Source organism: Erinaceus europaeus, chromosome 7 (genome assembly GCF_950295315.1).
Source record: "Erinaceus europaeus chromosome 7, mEriEur2.1, whole genome shotgun sequence".
NCBI lineage: Eukaryota > Metazoa > Chordata > Mammalia > Eulipotyphla > Erinaceidae > Erinaceus > Erinaceus europaeus.
The window spans coordinates 67,727,369-67,746,927 of record NC_080168.1 but is presented as its reverse complement, the minus strand read 5'-3'; the positions used below and the strand labels follow the sequence as shown (position 1 = coordinate 67,746,927).

Below are 19,559 nucleotides of genomic sequence, written 5' to 3'. Positions count from 1 at the left end.
TAAATAAATCGAAAAAAATCTATTTGTGGGGCTAGGTGGTGGCACATCTGGTTGAGTGCATATGTTACAACACATAAGGACCCGGGTCCAAGTCCCCAGTCCCCACCTACAAGGGGAAAGGCTTGCAAATGGTAAAGCAGTGTGGCAGGTGTCTCTCTGTCTCTCTTCCCTCTCTATTACCCCCTTCTTTCTCGATTTCTGGCTGCCTCTATGCAATAAATAAATAAATAAAGATAATAAAAAAGTTAATTAAAAAAGAGATAAGATCTATTTGCAAAAAACTAATTTTTAAATAAATACACTCCTTTAACTGTGCAATGTAGTCCAAGAATTCAATTTAACACATTTTAAAGATAAATTAAGGTCATTTTAATTAGTTGGTTGTCTTCTTTTACTTTTGACCCATTCTTCATCAAAACAATGAAATGAGCCAATATTCACAGTTATTTATCAGCCAATTATTTCATACCTTAACTTTTAGAAATGAGCATCTGAAAAACAATATCAAGGTTATTGAGATATATATATATATATATATAATTTTAAGAGGAGCCAGGCAGTGGCACACCAGAAATGAGTGCAGTCTAGAATGTTCCCATCTATGACTGACCATGGACTGTGAACCCAGACTCACGGGGACTCAGAGGTCACACAGGCTCCTGTGCAAAATATGAACAGATATGGGCCCAGGTAAGATGGATGGGGTTAACAGCATTTATATACTTTCCTCATGTTAGGAGCTACTCTTTGTCCTAATCCAGTTTTCTAGTCCTGTTCTCAACTCTGACACCATCTGGTTAAGTGCTCACATTACAGTGCACACAAGGATCCGGCTTCACGAGTGCTTCACGAGGGCTTCAGATGTCTCTGTGTGTGTCTCTCTCTCCCTCTCAATTTCTCTCTACCTCTATCCAATAATAAATAAATTAAATGTTTAAACATAAATTTTAAGACTCAGGACTCTGTGTTTTACAGAAAAGGAAGTGAGGTGCTTTTACCAGTGGGAGTAGCTGAGGTGGAACCTGTATCACCAAGCCAGCCACACACAAGCCATGTGTCCGCTTACTAAAAAGAAACCATCAAAGGTGTCACCTGCTAATGGCCTGGAGATGCTACCAGGAACTATGAGGACAGAGGCTAGGATTCCTGAGCTCTCCACCTGCACTGCCTTCACCTCTCCACCTGCACACACACACTCTGCTGTTGTGAGAAACATAGCTGGGAGTTAGCTCCTGACACAAACCAGAACCACTAAAAGACCTGACATGAGCCCTGCCCCACTAGGGAAAGGCAGAAACAGGCTGGGGGTGTGGACACACCTGCCAACACGCATGTCCAGCAGAGAAGCAATTACAGAAGCCAGACCTCCCACCTTCTGCACCCCATAAAGAATTTTGGTCCATACTCCTAGAGGGATAAAGAATAAGGAAGTTTCCAATGGAGGGGATGGAACACAGAAGACTGGTGGTGGCAACTATGTGGAATTGTACCCCTCTTATCCCACAATCTTGTCAATCACTGTTAAGTCCCTAATAAAAAATTAATAAAAAATTAAAAAACCTGGCATGTCTGTTCTCAGGGGCTTACATCACATATACACAAACACACTCACACTTGCATTCATGCAACTTATATACACTTACACACTTTCACATACAAACACACTCACGCACTCACACACAAAAAAACACACTCACATTTACACTCACACAAACACACACTCATACATAAGCATACACACACTCACATACACACCCATACCTACACACTCATACTCACACACACAGACACACACTCACTTATACATACACACTCATATACTTTCACACATACTCATATACACTCACATACACACCCACATCTACACACTCATACATTCATACACTCATACCCATTCACACACTCATACACATTCATTCACTCACACACACACACTTACACTCAAATACTCACCCACATACTCTCATACACATACTCATAAACTCACACACACACTCAGACACTCATACACATACTCACACCCACACACACGCAGACACACTCAACACACACACACACACACACACACACACACACACACACACACCCGCTGTTGTGAGGAAGGGACTTAGGAGTCATCAGCTCCTGCCCCAAAGCACAGCCTCCGTCCATCCTCACTGCACACACACTACAGACGACGCAGGGGATCTTACATCACAGAGCAGTGGTGGGAAGCTAGACAGAAGGTTCTGCTGCAGCTCCAGCCTCTGCAGGTGCTCCAGGGGCCTGCTGAGCACCCCTGGCTGGCCCAGGGCATCCACATCCCGCAGCTCATTAGCTGAGAGGTCCAGCGACGTGATGTGCTCTCGCTCACAGGTCAGCAGAGAGGTGCTGTCTGAGGGCCTTGTGTGAGCTTTCAAGGACCCTGTTTTCAAAAACAAACAGCAGGAGTGTCAGCACCTACTGGAGTCACTAATGAGTGCTCAGTTCCCCTGAGATCCTGGGGCTTTACCCCAAAGGTTGACAATGCAGCAGACAGTCCTATGGCCAAAATGGACAGCAAACTGTCAATTCTGGACCAGATTAGGACAGCAGGAGACCTGGGGGAAGTGGAAGATGGGGCAACAGCTTCATTCACATGCTGGAAACAGAAGGAAGAAAGAAAGCATTCCATGACATGGGAAAGGCACAGTTTAAAAAGGCAATTATTCATTTACAAAGTGAAGAAGGGAGAGCAGGAGGGAGAGGAGGAGCAGGGGCGGGGGAGAAAAGAAGGGGGAGGGGAAAGGGATGAGGAGGAAGGGGAAGAGGGAGAGGAGGAGGGGGAGGAGGGAGAGAAGGAAGGAGAGAGAATAAGAGAAAGAGGAGGAGGAAGAAGCAGAGGGAGAGAAGGAGGGAGAGGAGGAGGAGGAGGGAGAATAGGAGAGAAAGAAGGAGGGGGAAGAAAGAGGGAGAGGAGGGAAAGGAGGAAGAGGAGGAGGGAGAGAAAGAGGAGAGAGAATAGAAGAGAGAGGAGGAGGGAGAAGAGGAGGAAGAGGAAGGGGAGAGGAGGAGGGAGGAAGAAGGGGGAGGAAAAGGAAGAGGAAGAGTGGGAGCAGCATTACTCTAGTCCATTCGATGCCAGGGATTAAACTCAGAGCCTCCTGTTTGAGCACCCAGCACTTTATCCACTGCACCACCTCCCAGGTCACAAGGTCAAATTTTACTTCTAGAACTGTCATTCATTTTTCAACAGTCTGTGAAGCATGAATTCAACACAATTTGGAGGTTAAAATGAGATCCTCACCTAGGAAATCTGAGCAATCGGGAAATTTAATAAAGTCTTATGCATTGCTCAAAACACCCACACACTTGTAACAGTTTCAAATACTTACAGAATGAATCATCTGAGAGCAACTTTTTTCTTTTTTGCTTCCGTGAATCTTCCTGATCAAACGTGGGTCCCTATTAAACAGACATTGGTAATCAAATGCCATGCATTGCTAGAGCAGGAAAAAAGCATTTTCCTATCTGGTGTCCTTAGAAATCACTTCAAGACTTCTAGCTAATGTGTCCGTGGAGTGAAGTCACAGTGGGGAACACGGACGTCACCTGGCCCCCACAGGCCCAGGCTCTGAGAAAAAGAACAAAATCACTCTAAAAGGTATCCGGGCCAGATGGTGGCATGCCTGGTTAAGTGCACACAGTACTAAGCTCAAGGATCCAGGTTCAAGCCCCCAGTTCCCCACCTGCAGGGGGGAAGCTTCACAAGTGGTGAAGCAAGTCTGCAGGTGTCTTTCTGTCTCTCTCCCTCTCTATCTCCCCATCCTCTCTTAATTTCTCTCTGTCTAATAAAACGGAAAAAAATGGCCATTAGGAGCAGTGGATTCATAGTGCTGGTACTGAGCTCCAGTGATAATTCTGGAAGGAAGGAAGGAGGAAAGAAAGAAAAAAGAAAGAAAGGAAGGAAGGATGGAAGGAAGGGAGGGAGGAAGGAAGGAAGGAAAGAAGGAAGGAAGGAAGGAAGGAAGGAAGGAAGGAAGGAAGGAAGGAAGGAAGGAGGGAGTCAGGGGGTAGCACAGCGGTTAAGCGCATGTGGCACAAAGCGCAAGGACCGGCGTAAAGATCACGGTTCAAGCCCCCGGCTCCCCACCTGCAGGGGAGTCGCTTCACAGGCAGTGAAGCAGGTCTGCAGGTGTCTATCTTTCTCTTCCCCTCTGTCTTCCCCTCCTCTCTCGATATCTCTTTGTCCTATCCAACAACAAACAACATCAACAACAGCAATAATAACCACAACAAGGCTACAACAACAAGGGCAACAAAAGGGGGGAAAACTGTCTCCAGGAGCACTGGATTCATGGTGCAGGCACTGAGCCCCAGCAATAACCCTGGAGGAAAAAAAAAAAAAAAGAAAGAAAGAAAGGAAAGGCATCAATACATATATATTACAGACAGATCAAACGTCACAAGTGCAAAGGTTAAGATGTTTACAAGCTTTAGATATGGAAGCCTCAGAGCTATGAGATCTTTGTCCACACAGTGAACATGAACACAGCCAGGAGTTTCTGCACAAACAGCCCCTGGCCCCAGTGCGCAGCTTCAGTCAGAAAGAGCAGGTGCGTGAGGGCACACATAGTGAGACCCCAAGCTACTTACCAACGAGCTGGTTTGCCTTTGCAAAGTCGGAGAGCAATGTTGCAAGGCAGGACCTCGGTAAAATTCCCCTACATTAATTGAATTGGACTTCTTTTTCACAAGAAATGAGCCTTCACTTCCTAAGATAAAAACAAAGAAAGAAACATTGATTCAGGATGAAATCCTAGTAGGGTATGCAACTTGGTGGCTAAAAGGTGGTAAGATATAAAGCAGGTCACACTGATTAATAAACAGGAACTCAAAGGTAGGAATAGAGCAGATTAAGCTGGGGGGTCTTTGTGTGGGAAGAAACTTAGAACTCTATTTTAGGTATGTTCCAAGGGGCCCATGACTTTAATAATTTTTGCCTGAGCCTGATACCTGACATGCAGGTGGACTTCCCAGGGCAGACAACCTCACCAATGTGTCCTGGAACCCCACCTCTCCACAGCCCTGTCCCTCTAGGGAAAGACAGAAACAGGCTGAACTACTTGCGTGTTCAGCTCCAGCTTATGGTTGTGCTGGGGACTGAACCTGAGCCCTCAGAGCCTCAGGCAGGAAAATCTTTTTGCAGAGCCACTGTACTGTCTCCTCAGCCCCATTATTAAGAGTTGTTATTGTTATTGGACCCAAAGCCCTGCTCAGCTCTGGCTGATGGTGGTGCTGGGGATTGAACCTAAGACCTTAGAGCCTCAGGCATGAAAGTCATTTGCAGAACACCTGTGCTGTCTTCCCTGCCTGTATTTCTTTCTTTTTTTTTTTTACACTTAGAATATTTAAAGAGAATTTTTTTCTTATTGTTATTGGGTACAGACAGAGAAACCTAGAGGGGCAGGGCAGACAGAGAGAGACAGAGAGACACCTGAAGCCCTGCTTCACCATTTGTGACGCTTTCCCCCTACAGGTGGGGACTAAGGGCTTGAACCCAGGTCCTTGCACATTGTAATGTGTGCGCTTAACCAGGTGCGCCACCACCTGGTCACCTAAAAGAAATTCTTCTTCCTGCCACGATGGAGTAACCACATCTACCTTAACCTCCTATTATATAAACAAGTAGGAAGCTGTAGAGATATTTCCGACAACTGGTTTCAGAGAGGGCAGTAGACTCCCACGGCTCTTAGTCCCTGAAAGAGGAGACACAAAGTCTCTGAGTCTTAGGCTCACCCTCTCTGGGTAGGGGTGGATCGAAAGGGACAGACAGGTCAAAGATATTTGTGTGAACAGAGCTCAGAGGCTGCAAGGCTGAGAAAATACAGGTGAGGCCAATAAGAACAAGAAAAGATCCTCTAAGTGGAGGGTCATCAGGCGGGTGAAGGCTGAACTATCCATCAGTGATGGCAGGTGGCTCAAGTCCCAAGTCCAGCCAGCTGGTTTCCACGGCAGCAGCCACCAGGGCAGGAGACAAGTTAAAAGTCTCTGCAACAAAGGGGACATTCCCTGGGGGACAGGGCCTTCAACACACTCTGCCAGTGGGGACCATGCCCAGTTAGGGCACCTGTGCTCAGATGGTAATGCAATCAACACAACATGGTTCTCTTGGATGAACCATAACTCCTAGCCAACTAGAAGTCCAACAACAGAAAGCTGTAGCAGGGAGGTGGGCAGTGCAGTCCCCAGTTAAGTGCACATATTACCATGCCCAAGGACCTGGGTTTAGGCCCCTGCTCCCTATCTGGGGGGTGGGGTAGAGCTTCACAAGTGGTGAAGCAGGTCTGCAGGTTGTCTTTCTCTTTCCATCTCTATCTCCCCTCCCCTCTGAATATCCCTGTGTCTTAACCAATAAAATTGAAAGAAAAAGAATGGAAGGAAGGAAGAAAGAAAAGAGAGGAAGAAAGAAAGAAAGAAATAGAAAGAGCAAGCCCTGGTCTATATACACAATAGAATACTATTCAGCTATTAAGAGTGATGAATTCACCTTCTTCACCTCATCTTGGATGGAGCTCAAAGGAATCATGTGAAGTGTGATCAGTCAGAAAGATTAAGGATGAATATGGGATGATCTCACTCATGGATGGAAGTGGAGACATAAGAACAGAAGGGGAAACACAAAGCAGAACTTGGACTGGGTTTGGTGTATTGCACCAAAGTAAAGGACTTTTGGGTGGGGGGTGGGGGGCTCTCAAATCCTGGTGTCTGATGGCAGAGGAGGACCTAGGCTGGGGGTGGGAGTGTTTTGTAAATATCTATCATGATGAAATTAGAAATTTCACCCATGTGTCAACTGTACTTATTGTAAGCCATGAACCACCTTCCAGTAGAAAATATTAATAAAAGAATGTATTTTCTCTCAGGTTTCTAAGTGAATTAAGTCAGCTTCCATCTCAAGTCCCACTGCACCATGAGATATGTGTTTCAAAACTGGAGGAAATTTTTTTTTTTTTTTTGCCTCTGAGGTTATCACTGGGGCTCGGTGCTGGCACTAAGAATCCACTCACTGCTCCTGGTGTCCACTTTTCCGTTTTTTTGATAGAGAGGGGGAAGATAGAGAGGGAGAGAGAAAGAGAGACACCTACAGACCTGCTTCACAGCTTGTGAAGTGTCTCCCCTCAGATGGGTAGTGGGGGTTCAAACCCAGATCCTTGTGTGGGTCCTTGTGCTTATGTGCGCTTAACCAGATGTGTCACGCCCCCCCCCATTGTGTGTTTCAAAATGGGGGGGGGACTTTCTTTTCTATAAATACCTTCACTATCCAGGTCATCATTCTGACCAAACACATTGTCCACAAAACACTCGGGAAGGAAGGTCCAGTCATCCAACTTGTCAAGCCCATCTTCTTCAGCAGCATTGTGGTCACAGCCGGAGGCCGCCCTGTTCTCAGCCACACTAAGCCTCTGATACCTGAGCACCATCCTGGCCAGGGTGGACCCAAGGTCTGAAAATAGAGAGACACTCCAGAAGCGCCCACAATCTCCCCAGGTCACAAGCATAGACATGCAACATTCCCAAGGCCCCATCAGTTTCACGTTTCCAAAAAAAAGGTTTCACTCTTATTGCCCGTTCACCTCACCATCCTGACAGAGTATATTTAGCAGGCAGGGAAATCTACATCTTTGAAGAATCATGGGACTTTACAGAAAGCTTTCTTTCTTTTTTTTTTTTTAAGATATATTCATTTATTTATTATTGGATAGAGACAGAGAAATTGAGATGGAAAGGGGAGATAGAGAGGGAGAGAGACAGAGAGACATCTGTAGCCCTACTTCATCACTGGTGAAGCTTCCACCCTGCAGATGGGACCAGGGGCTTGAACCTGGGTCCTTGTGCATTGTAATGTGTGTGCTTAACCAGGTGCGCCACCGCCTGGCCCCTACGCAAAGCTTTCATGTGATAAGAAAACTGAATTACTCAAGACTCAAGTCTGATCCTGAGAAGCCCGGGAGACAGACACAGATCCTCAGTACCATGTGTGGTGCAGCTCTGACATCTGACTTCCTATCTTAGTATTCGTTCTTCTCTGGAGATGCCCCCACCAAAAAATATAAAAATATTTCTGAGATTAAGTTGACCAAGGGAAGGGCCAGGGACATGAAGCCTGAAAGCCCAGAGCCCACATAAGGAATACGTACAGGTTGTGGAAGCTCCCTGGAGTCAAATCCTTGTTCAGTGTCTGTGCATATTATCACTGTGTGGGGTAAGGTCAGACAGACAGCTCAGCTGGACAGTGTGTCTGCACTGCCACATGTTAGGTCCAAGTCTGAGCATGGCCTCCTTGGCTTGAGAGGGCTTCACGCCAAGTGGTGAAGCAGGACTGAAGGTGTCTCTCCATCTCTCTCCCTGTCTCTCCCTCCCCCTCAATTTCTGTCTCTAGTCAATAATCAATAAATTATATATATGGGAGCCGGGGGCCGGGTGGTGGCGCAACAGCATAAGCACACATGTTACAAGGTACAAGTCCCTGGTCCCCGCCTGCAGGGAGAAAGCTTTGTGAGTGGTAAAGCAGTGTTGCAGGTGTCTGTCTCTCTCTCTTTCTGTCTCTATCCAATATTCAATAAATTATATATATATATATAATTTATTATATAAATTATATGTAATATAATTTATATAATTATATTATATAAATGAGTGGTGGTGCACCTGGGTGAGCACACATGTTACAAGGTGGGATGAGTGGGATGAGTGGTGGTGCACCTGGGTGAGCACACATGTTACAAGGTGCAAGGACCTGAGTTTGAGCCCCCGGTCCCCACCTGTAGGGTGAAAGCTTTGTGAGTAGTAAAGCAGTGTTGCAGGTGTCCCTCTGTCTCTCTCCCTATCACCCTTTTCCCTCTCGATTTCTGGCTGTCTAAACCCAATAAATAAAGATAATAAAAAAAATTAAAAATAAAGAAATAAGGGGGCCAAGTACTGGTGCACCTGGTTCAGTGCACAAATTGCAGTGCACAAAGACCCAGGTTCGAGCACCTCAGTCCCTACCTGCAGGGGAAAAAGCTTTGTGAGTGGTGAAGCAGGGCTGGAGATGTCTCTCTCCCTATCTTGACCTCCCTTCTCAAGCTCTGTCTCTATCCAGTAATAAATAAATCTTTTTTTTTAATAAATAGAATTTTTTTCTTTAATTCCTTTTGTTGCCCTTGTTGTTTTATTGTTGTAGTTATTATTGACATTGTTGTTGTTGTTGGATAGGACAGAGAGAAATGGAGAGAGGAAGGGAAGACAGAGAGGGGGAGAGAAAGATAGACATCTGCAGACCTGCTTCACCGCTTGTGAAGTGACTCCCCTGCAGGTTGGGAGCCAGGGGCTTGAACCGGGATCCTTACGCCGATCCTTGCGCTTAGCGCCACTGCACTTAACCATCTGTGCTACCGCCCGACTCTCTAAATCTTTAAAAAGAGGGGTCAGAAGACCCATGGCCAGAGCAAGGTGCTGTCGGTGAGTATGTGCGGTCGGCCCCACTAAGACTCACTTGTTTCTCTGCGGACACTGGGAGTCCTGTGTGGAAACAAAGGGATGAGCCAGGATGGCTGGAGGCTGCCCAGGCAAAGGCCGCCCAGGCAAACACTGCTGTTGGCCAGGTCCAGGGCCAGCCGCCGCAGCAGCAGGCTGATGACCCTGCCGTCACCCCTTCCCAGGCTGATGGTCAGCGCTGTGCGCACGTCCTGCTCCCGGCAGCCGCCATCCAGCAGCAGCTCCACCAACCGGGGGCTGCTGGCCTTCTCGCACACCTGGGGAGGAGAGCACGGTGGGCAGGGTGACCCTGGTGGCCTCACTCAGGGAGAAGGGTGGGAACTGAGCGGAACACAGGTGAGGGCAGCATAGGCCGTCTACCCAGGAGGGTTGGCCAGCCCCTGGGGACAGCAGGATGCACAGAGGAGGAGGCTGACACAGGAGCCCATACACCTCTGTGACACCTCCACAGGTGATACAGGTGCGCAGCTGCCTCCCCACCTACACACAGAATGACACTGTCAACATTGAATTTCACAGCAGCCACATGAAAAGAGGGGCCTCACAGTCTGGGGAGACAGCACAGCTCAGTGGTTATGTAAAAGGATTTGCACTTTTTTTTTTTGCCACCAGGGTGATCTCTGGGGCTTGGTGCTGGCACTATAAATCCACTGCTCCCAGCCAGCATTTTTCCTCTCCTCTTTTTCAATTTATTTATTATTGGATAGAGACAGAGAGAAACTGAGAGGGGAGGTAGAGATAGAGGGAGAGACAGAGACACCAGCAGGCCTACAGCTCTACTTCACCACTAATGAAGCTTCGCCTCTATAGGTGGGGACTAGGGGTTTGAACCCAGGATCTTGAGCACTATTTTTTTTTGCCTCCAGGCAAGCCTCCATTGCTGGGGCTTAGTGCCTGCACTACGAATCCACTATTCCTGGAGGCTATTTTTCCCTCTTGTTGCCCTGGTTGTTTTATTGTTGTGGTGGTTATTATTTTTGTTGTTGTTGTTGGATAGGACAGAGAAACTGAGAGAGGAGGGGAAGACAGAGGGGGAGAGAAAGACAGACACCTACAGACCTGCTTCACAGACCACTTGTGAAGCAGCTCCCCTGCAGGTGGGGAGCCAGTAGCTCGAACCAGGACCCTTACATTGGTCCTTGCACTTGGCACCATGTGCACTTAACCTGCTGCGCTACCGCCTGACCCCCAGAGCACTATTTTTTTTTCTATATTTTGATGGAATATTGAGAAACTGAGAGGTGAGGGGGGAGACAGAAAGGAATAGAGACAGAAAGACACCAGCAGGCCTGCTTCACTGTTCATGAAGCTTTCCTCCTGCAAGTGGGAAGTAAGGGCATGAAGCCAGGTCCTTTCGAGTGGTAACACATGCACTCAAGCTACTGCGCCGCAACTCAACCCTGTAAAAACTTTCATGCCTGAGGTATCAAAGGTATCTCCTTTTTGCTACCTCTCATTCCTTCTCTGTATGTCTTTTACCTCTATCAAAAAAAAAAAAAAAGAAACAAGAAAAAGGAATGGAAAAAAAAGGCCACAAGGGCACTCCAGAAATAACCCTCATGTCAAAAGAAAGAAAAGTGATTCACCAACCTCCCCAGGTAGATGAGCACATAAAATCAAGGACCAGGGGGGGGCCAAACAGTGGCACAGTGGGTTAAGCACACATGGTATGAAGTGCAAGGAGCAGCTCAAGGATCCCAGTTCAAGCCCCCGGCTCCCCACCTGCAGGGGAGTCGCTTCACAGGCAATGTAGCAGGTCTGCAGGTGTCTAGCTTTTTCTCCTCCTCTGTCTTCCCCTCCTCTCTCTATTTCTCTCTGTCCTGTCCAACAACCGCAATGGCAACAGCAAGGGCAACAAAATGGGAAAGATGGTAGCCAGGAGCAGTAGGTTCATAGTGCAGGCACCAAGCCCCAGCAAGAACCCTGGAGGTCAGTGCTCATGTCTGATACCCGGGCTCCTGGGCCCCAGTGCACATCACAAGCCACTGTGCAAGCAGAGCAGTGGCCTGTGGGGGCCTGCACCCACACCGACACCACAGGGTTGGCCGAGCCCCAGGAGCCAGGCAGCCCACCTGGCAGATCAAAGGCTCTGGCTCTGTGGCTCGGTTGGCGTCAGCCCCCAGCAGCAGCAAGCACTCGGCCATGGTGCTGTCGTTCTGCTCACAGGCTCTCTGCAGCAGGATGCCCTTCAGCTCCTCGTCCAGGGCCACCTTGGCAAAGCACTTGCAACACAGGTGCAGCAGCTGAGGGAGGAAATGGGCATGAGAGCCAGCACAGCACACAGCGGCTGGCTCCCGGGCAGGAGCACCAGCTACCTGCCAGTCCTGGGGCTCCACGGCGCTGGAGGTCATCTGGTGGAAAAGGATGGACTCGAACGAGTGGTGCAGCAGCAGCTTGGAGAATGGTGCCCATAGCTCCTGGATCTTCAGAACTGTCTGAAATCCCTGAGGAGGGGATCAAAGAATTGATGTCAGTGGGGCCCGGTGGAAGCGCACCAGGTTGGACTCACATTACAGTGTGCAAGTGTTGTATGCTTTACATTGGGTTGTTCTAGTTCTCCCCCACCAAGAGAATTGGATCAGTCCTGCTAATTTCGCAGGCCCGCTTGGCCCCGCCCGAAGGAACCCCGCCAGAGTTCCAGGGAGAGGGTTCCTGAGTGCCAGAGTTTCAGAGTTCGAGAGTAAGAGAGAGTTCCTGAGTTCCAGAGTAAGAGACAGTGCTTGGTGCCGCTGCAGAAAAGAGGCAGCAGAGTTCTGTTTGGTGATTAGTTTGTCTTAATTTATGAATCGTTGTTCGTGAATAAAGAAATACAGCTTCCCTGCCCAGCCATATGTCTCTGGTCATCTCTGTTACCTGCCCGTGAAGCTAGCCCGGCCAGCTAGAGCCCTATAAATTTTTAACAACAAATGGCGCCCACGTGGACCTGACCTGCACATCTCTCAGATAAGTAAAGACAATTTGGCTACCTATGTACTATGGCCTTCTCTTCTGATTGTGAAGAGATCTCCAAAGGCCTCTGCTCTTTCTTCACGAGACTGTTTTGCTGTTTCTGGAACATTTATCTCTGGACCACTCTGTGGTTTCCACTCACTCGGGCGCACTCAAAACAGCCAGAGGAGTTGGGAAGAGCCAGCGGGCTAGAGGCGAGGCGCAGAGCTACTGTTTCCACCTGGTTAAACAGCCAGCCAGCCGGCTGCGCCCAGACAACCCCGCACACCGCGCCCGCAGCCCCGCAGCCCCGCAGCCCGCAGGAGGCTGACGCCAGCACGCAGGAGCCCGATGCCTCCACACAGGAGCCCGATGCCACCACGCAGGAGCCCGATGCCAACACGCTGGAGCCCGATGCCAGCACACAGGCCAGCCCACAGGAGCCGGCTCTCCACCGTGTGGCGCAGGGCACTGGACGCGTGATCCCTCCACGCTGCTCGGCCACTGCGAGCAGGGCAGCAGACATGACAGGGCCATGGGGCAGGGCCGCCGCGGCCTGTCATGGTCACCACCCCTGGGCACCTAGGCCCACGCCTTCTACAATGCTGGCCCGCCTGCCCTCTTGCTATAAATTCTGGAACGATCCCGGACCTCCCGGACCCCCGGGCTTCCTGCCGAAACTGGGCACACGAGATCTCCAGCCGCCGGTCCGGTCTGAAGGGAGACAAGCTGGAGTACGCAGAGATTTGTACAGAGATCGCAACCTGCAATTCCTAGAAGTAAAGCTGCGCGGGAAGCCACCTCCGGATGGTAAACCCCCCCCCCCCCAACAACTAAGACAGTACATATCTAAATTCGTGTTTAAAATGACATGTCTTCGTAACAAAGGTTTCTCTCCTTGTGTATTAATGACCATGTTTATGTGTATGTTTAAAGTTTGGTAAACAGTAACTTTAAGGCTAAATTCTTACTAGACAAAGTTAAATGAAAAAAGGTTTTCAACATAATTCTCATAAAGATAAAATTAACTTACATTTAAAGTCTAAGGTAAAAATTAGTTAACAATCAATATATTTTAACTAAGTTGGTCTAAACAAAAGGTTAAATAGACTTGTTGATATGTAAAACTCTCCATTACCTTCTCTATTAGAAATGGTAGATCGCACAATGGCTATGCTAAGTATTCTCATGCCTGAGGTTTCCTTTCCTGACTCCATCTTGAATGGGTGTAACAAAAGGTTAAAAAGACGCTGTTAATATGTAAAAGTCTCAAATTTCTTCTCTATTAGAACATTAGATTGTGCTTTGATTATGCTAATAACAAGTTTTGTTTCATAGTAAGTAAATTGCAGCCAGCTGCCTTTGGGACTCTAGGCCGTTCCCCACCCCCATGCAAATGCCCATCAAGGCAAGTACGCCCCCCAGAGGCAAGAAATGTTTTTTTAAGCTGATAAAGTTTTGCCCACAGAGGCAAAAATGGCCCCCTCAGGCCTTCCCTTGACAGCACACTGGTTCTTGTTACTTGCTTACATGTTTCTCCATGTTTGTGCCAGTTTCTTTTTTTAAAAATGCCTGTATGATATAGGTTTCTGTTCACCCCACACCCTTGATACTGTAGTCATTTAGTTAAAAAGAAAAGGGGGAATTGTTGTATGCTTTACATTGGGTTGTTCTAGTTCTCCCCCGCCAAGAGAATTGGATCAGTCCTGCTAATTTCGCAGGCCCGCTTGGCCCCGCCCGAAGGAACCCCGCCAGAGTTCCAGGGAGAGGATTCCTGAGTGCCAGAGTTTCAGAGTTCGAGAGTAAGAGAGAGTTCCTGAGTTCCAGAGTAAGAGAGAGTGCTTGGTGCCGCTGCAGAAAAGAGGCAGCAGAGTTCTGTTTGGTGATTAGTTTGTCTTAGTTTATGAATCGTTGTTCGTGAATAAAGAAATACAGCTTCCCTGCCCAGCCGTATGTCTCTGGTCGTCTCTGTTACCCGCCCGTGAAGCTAGCCCGGCCAGCTGGAGCCGCCGAATTTTAACAACATGCAAGGACTCAGGTTCTAGCCACCGCTCCAAGCAGAGCACACCTGGATAAGTGCTCCTTCTCTTGCTCTCTCTCCTGTCCCTTTCAATTTCTGTCTGAAATCAACCTGCCAATGCCCAAGTCCAGCGGGGAAGCAATTACAGAAGCCAGACCTTCCATCTTCTGTACCCCATAATGACCCTGAGTCCATATTCCCAGAGGGATACAGAATATAGGAAAGCTTTCAAGGGGGGGATGAGATAGAGAGTTCTGGTGGTGAGGATTATGTGGAATTATACCACTCTTATCCTATGGTCTTGTCAATATCTCCATTTTATAAATAAAATTTTTATTAAATTTCTTTCTGTAGCTAAAATAAATCAATAAATAATATTTTTTAAAGAATGGCATTAGTGGGGGGTGGGGTTGGGGGGGCCAGTGGTAGCGTACACAGTTAAGCACACATAGTACTAAGCACAAGGACCCACTCAAGGATCTGGGTTTGAGCCCCCGGCTCCCCACCTGCAGGGGAGAAACTTGAAAGGCAGCAAACCAGGTCTGAAGGTGTCTTTTTTTTTTTCTGGTGGTGGGAAATGTGTGGAGTTCTACCCCTCCTATCCTATGGTTCCCATCAGTGCCTCACCTTTACAAACAAAAATTAAAAAAAAAAAAAAAAGGACTGTAAACTTTTGTCCTATTTCCTGAAATACAAGAGGTAGATCAAGGATAAATAGCAAAGATCCTTGAGGCCATCAGGTCATCTGTCCTTCTGGATCCTGGAGGGTTTTCTGTTCATTTCCTCCTAACCAGTCTGAAGAATTACTGTTTGTCTTAGAGAGAGATGGCAAGAACAGGGTGGGCATGTAAGGAGATTTGTTTATGGTTGTAAAATCTAGTACTGAATTTGAAAAAATAGAGTACCCACTTTTCTTGGATTTTGAAATTAGATAACTACAGGTTTTTATTTTTTCCATTTATTTCTTTAATGGAGTAATTAATGTTTATAGTCAACAATACAGATTTTTATTTTGTTCCATGTTAACTGAGAACTCAAATAACATCAATAAAAAAAATTACAGGTTCCTATGGAACCAGGGAAATGCTGATATCACTGGAAGAATATCCTAAGAAAAGACAAGTTACAATGGAACAACTTTACTATGTACATTATGTCACTTAAAACAACTTGATAAGCAAGACTGGTTTTACTTTACTTTAATGGGGGGGATTTAATGGTTTATGACAGTGAAATTTAGGGTCAGAGAGATTATTGACCAGTTAGGGCTCATACTCTGACACAAAGGTGTCTTTCTTTCTCTCTCCATATCTTAATTTCTCTCTTTCTTAACTATAAAATGTAAAAATCGCCACCAGAAGCAGTGGATTTGTAGTGCCAGCAGCAAGCCCCAGCAATAACCATGGAGAAAAAAAAAGAAAAGAAAAGAAAGAGAAGGAAAAACATTAGCTGTGTGCAAAATGGGATCAGAGGCTCCTAACACAGTCTGGAGATGACACTTGAAACACAAGACGTTCCCTGAACCAAATGGATATATTTGCTGGGTTTATACTTGAAAGCAGCAAACCTTTAACAAACCTGGAATGGGGCCAGGAAACCAGCACAGTGGTTCACACAACAGTCTCCTAAAAGCCTTAAGCCAGAGCTGAACAGTACCCTGGTCGATATATATATATCAGGATTGATAAAAGCTTCTTGCCTTGCTGGGCGCTGGAAAACGCAGCAGGCACAAAGAATAAAATGCTGGTTAAGTAACCGAGAGGCGAACAGAAACAGAGCTGCATGCAAGAGATGGGTCCTGCATATTGTAAGAGGCAATCTGTGTGCTGGAGCAATGGCTCAACCGTAGAGCACAGAATTTGTATGCCTGAGACACCAGGTTTGGTTCCAGGGGCAACGTATAATCTTTCCTCAAAAACAAACAAACAAACGAAACTTATTTAAAAAGCAGACATAAAGGGGCCAGACAGTGGCACACCTGGTTAAGTGCTCACATTACCGTGCACAAGAACCCAGGTTCAAACCCTTGGTCATCACCTGCAGAGGGGGAAGCTTCATAAGTGGTAAAGCAGGGCTGATGGTGTCTCTCTCTGTCTCTCTCCCTCTCTAACTCCCCTTCCCTTCTCAATGTATCTACCCAATTATTAAAAAAAAAAATCAGATGTGGTGGCCAAGGAGGGGTGCAGTGGTTAACGCAAGATTTGCCAGCAGTCCTGAACGCAGACCCTGGCCCTGAAAACCAGGGTGATGCTCTGGCTCTTTCTGTAGTTGGCAGAGATAAAAAAAAAAAAAAAAAAAAAAAAAAAAAAAAAAAAAAAAAACCTCTAAAATGGACAATCTGTATATGTATTTTTATCTGACAATATATATTTAGCACTTTATGGATTATAAAAACAAAAAGCCTCAAATTACTTAATGGAGGTAGATAGCATAATGGTTCTGCAAAGAGATTCTCCTGTATGAGGCTCCTAAGTCCCAGGTTCAATCCCCCACACAACCATCAGTCAGAGCTGAGCAGTGCTTTGGTAAAATGACCTTTGGGAATTCAACCCAATTCTCTTCACCTTCTGTAATTAAAGTACTATAGAAGAATAAAGAGTTTTCAAATAAGTGAAAGGTTCCCCACTAGTGCCAAGAGGGAATAAACACTCCCCAGGCGGGACTTCAGCTTCCCTCCAGGACATACACAGACACACGTCCACTTGCACACACTTAGATCCACACACCACAAGCACATACACACCTCTGTCTGCAGGTCAGTAGCATCTGTGAACCGCTGGAGGCTGGAAATCAGGATCTTGGCCAGCAGGTGTCCAGTCCCAATGCACAGAGTCTTCCTGGTGACCAAGTGCCCCACAAGACTGAGACCCAAACACTGAATACCTGGATCAGAAGAGGACAAGCAGAGCCAGCTTGAAAGCCTCAAATGCGAGCCAGGCATGGGTAAGCTGGGGGGTGGGTGCTGGGCTGGGAGCACACACCGTGGTCATCGGGGAACATCTCCAGGGTGTGCAGCACCGAGTCCAGCGCCCCCTCCAGAGCCAGCACCTCAGGTGCCTCGGGGACCCGTGCCATCCAGGACAGGACACTCAGCCCACATTTCTGAATCCCAGGGTTACCGATGAACTGAAACCAAGAGGACAAGGAGAATCTGTTGAGAAAGCGAGTCAGGGCCTATTTATCCAAGTCAGTTAGAGGCGGACAAACCAGAAACAACCACATCTGAATAAATGTCAGAAATAAATCCTTGGGAGTTGTGCTGTAGCGCAGCGGGTTAAGCGCAGGTGGCGCAAAGCACAAGGACCGGAGTAAGGATCCCGGTTGGAGCCCCAGCTCCCCACCTGCAGGGAAGGCGCTTCACAGGAAGTGAAGCAGGTCTGCAGGTGTCTATCTTTCTCTCCCCCTATCTTCCCCTCCTCTCTCCATTTCTCTGTCCTATCCAACAACAATGACAACAACAATAACCACAACAATAAAACAACAAGGGCAACAAAAGGGAATAAATAAATAAATATAAAAAAATAAAGAAATAAATTCTCCACTCGGGCCCGTTGGTGCGCCTGTTACAGTCCACAAGGACCCAGGTTCAAGTCCCCGGTCCCCACCTGCAAGGGAAACGCTTTGCCAGTGGTGAAGCAGGGCTGCAGGTCTCTCTCTCTCACCACACACACACACACTTCCCACTCAATCTCTGTCTCTGTCCAATAAATAAATATTAATTTTTTAATATAAAAAATAAGATAAATTCTCCATGTTCCATCCAGGTTGATCCTTGCTTCTTTGTCCATGGCACAGGTCAGAGTTCACTGTCTCTCTGTCCAGAGATAGTTCAGGCATGGTGCTTCCTACACCCCAGATGTTTCTTTTTTTTTTTAAGCATCAAGTTTATTTATTTATTTATTTACTTTTATCAGAGTCCTACTCAGCCCTGGTTCGAGGTGGTATGAGGGATTGAACCTGGGACTTTGGAGCCTCACACAGGAGAGTCCATTTGCATAACCATTGTGCTATCTACTCTCCCTAAAAGCTATTGGTTGGTTCATTGTTTGTTTGTTTGTTTCCCCAGAGTCCTGCCCAGCTCTGGCTTAAAGTGCTGCAAAGGATTGAACCTGAGACTCTGGAGCCTCATGCAGGAGAGTCTTTTTGCAGAACCATGATGCTATCTTACCCTCCACCCACTCCCGCACACAGAGGTTTACTTTCCACACCAGTCACAGTATTTGTGTCAACATGCTCCTACTGAGGGCAGCACTGTGAGGGCTGTGGTGCCCTGGAGCAGACCCCAGGCACAGCATGTGCCTTGCAGGTGTGAGTGACCCCAGTGTGTGACCCAGTCTGCACGCTGCCCCAACAGGTGCAGGATGGCCCCTCCCTCAAAGCACTGACACCATGCTCCTGCTCAAGACTTTCTGTGCTGGGTTTTACCCTTTACCTCAGCAGCCTTATGCAGCAGGCTCACCTCCTTTTAAAGAAGCAGGAACAGGGTGGCCAGGCAGTGGTGCACTAGGTCAAGCCACACAGAGTGCTAAGCACAGGACCCACCAGGTTTCAACCCCAGCTCCCCACCTGCAGAGGGGAAGCTTCAGAAGCAGTGAGGCAAGTCTGTAGGTGTCTCTCTTTCTCTCCACCTCTATCTACCTCCCTCCCTTCTCAATTTCTCTCTGTCCTATCTAATAAAACTTAGGAGGAAAAAAAAAGGTAAAAATGGCAGCCAAACGCAGTGGATGTGTAGTGCTGGCACCGAGCCCCAGTGATAACCCTGGAGGAAAAAATAAAAATAAAGTAAATTAAAATTAAAAAATTGTTTTGACTTAATTTAGAAAAGCAGCAGCAGGAACAGGAAAGCGGCAGGCCAGGACTTGAGAGTCTGTCTGCAGGCCCAGGGCAGGAGCCACTCCCTAACCTCTCGTTAGGTGTCCTGGGCTGATGCCACATGTCTGCAGCTCTCCCACCCAAGTCCCAGGGAGACTTGTAGCAAGAGAAGGCAGCAAGCACCCAGACCAGGGGTGCCTCTCACAGCTCCCTCTTCTGACACCTGTGGCAGAGAACAGCTCCTCTGAATGCCCCCAGGGGCCCAGTACACAAGTGACAGCACCCCTCAGAAACTGTGGTG

General features: G+C 47.4%; 1 protein-coding gene across 6 annotated transcripts in view; it reads right to left on the bottom strand.

The window, feature by feature from the left end:
- The window catches only part of LRRK2 (leucine rich repeat kinase 2), a 155,947-nt gene that overhangs the window by 80,614 nt on the left and 55,774 nt on the right, over positions 1–19,559 (bottom strand). For all 6 annotated transcript variants that reach the window (XM_060194684.1, XM_060194683.1, XM_060194682.1 and 3 more), the window contains 9 exons: positions 17,428–17,572; positions 17,190–17,329; positions 11,814–11,942; positions 11,571–11,741; positions 9,497–9,755; positions 7,274–7,465; positions 4,615–4,733; positions 3,354–3,423; positions 2,193–2,404 (listed from right to left, as the gene is read on the bottom strand). In XM_060194684.1, coding sequence (XP_060050667.1) covers positions 2,193–2,404; positions 3,354–3,423; positions 4,615–4,733; positions 7,274–7,465; positions 9,497–9,755; positions 11,571–11,741; positions 11,814–11,942; positions 17,190–17,329; positions 17,428–17,572 — 1,437 coding nt within the window. The remainder of the gene's footprint in view (positions 1–2,192; positions 2,405–3,353; positions 3,424–4,614; positions 4,734–7,273; positions 7,466–9,496; positions 9,756–11,570; positions 11,742–11,813; positions 11,943–17,189; positions 17,330–17,427; positions 17,573–19,559) is intronic.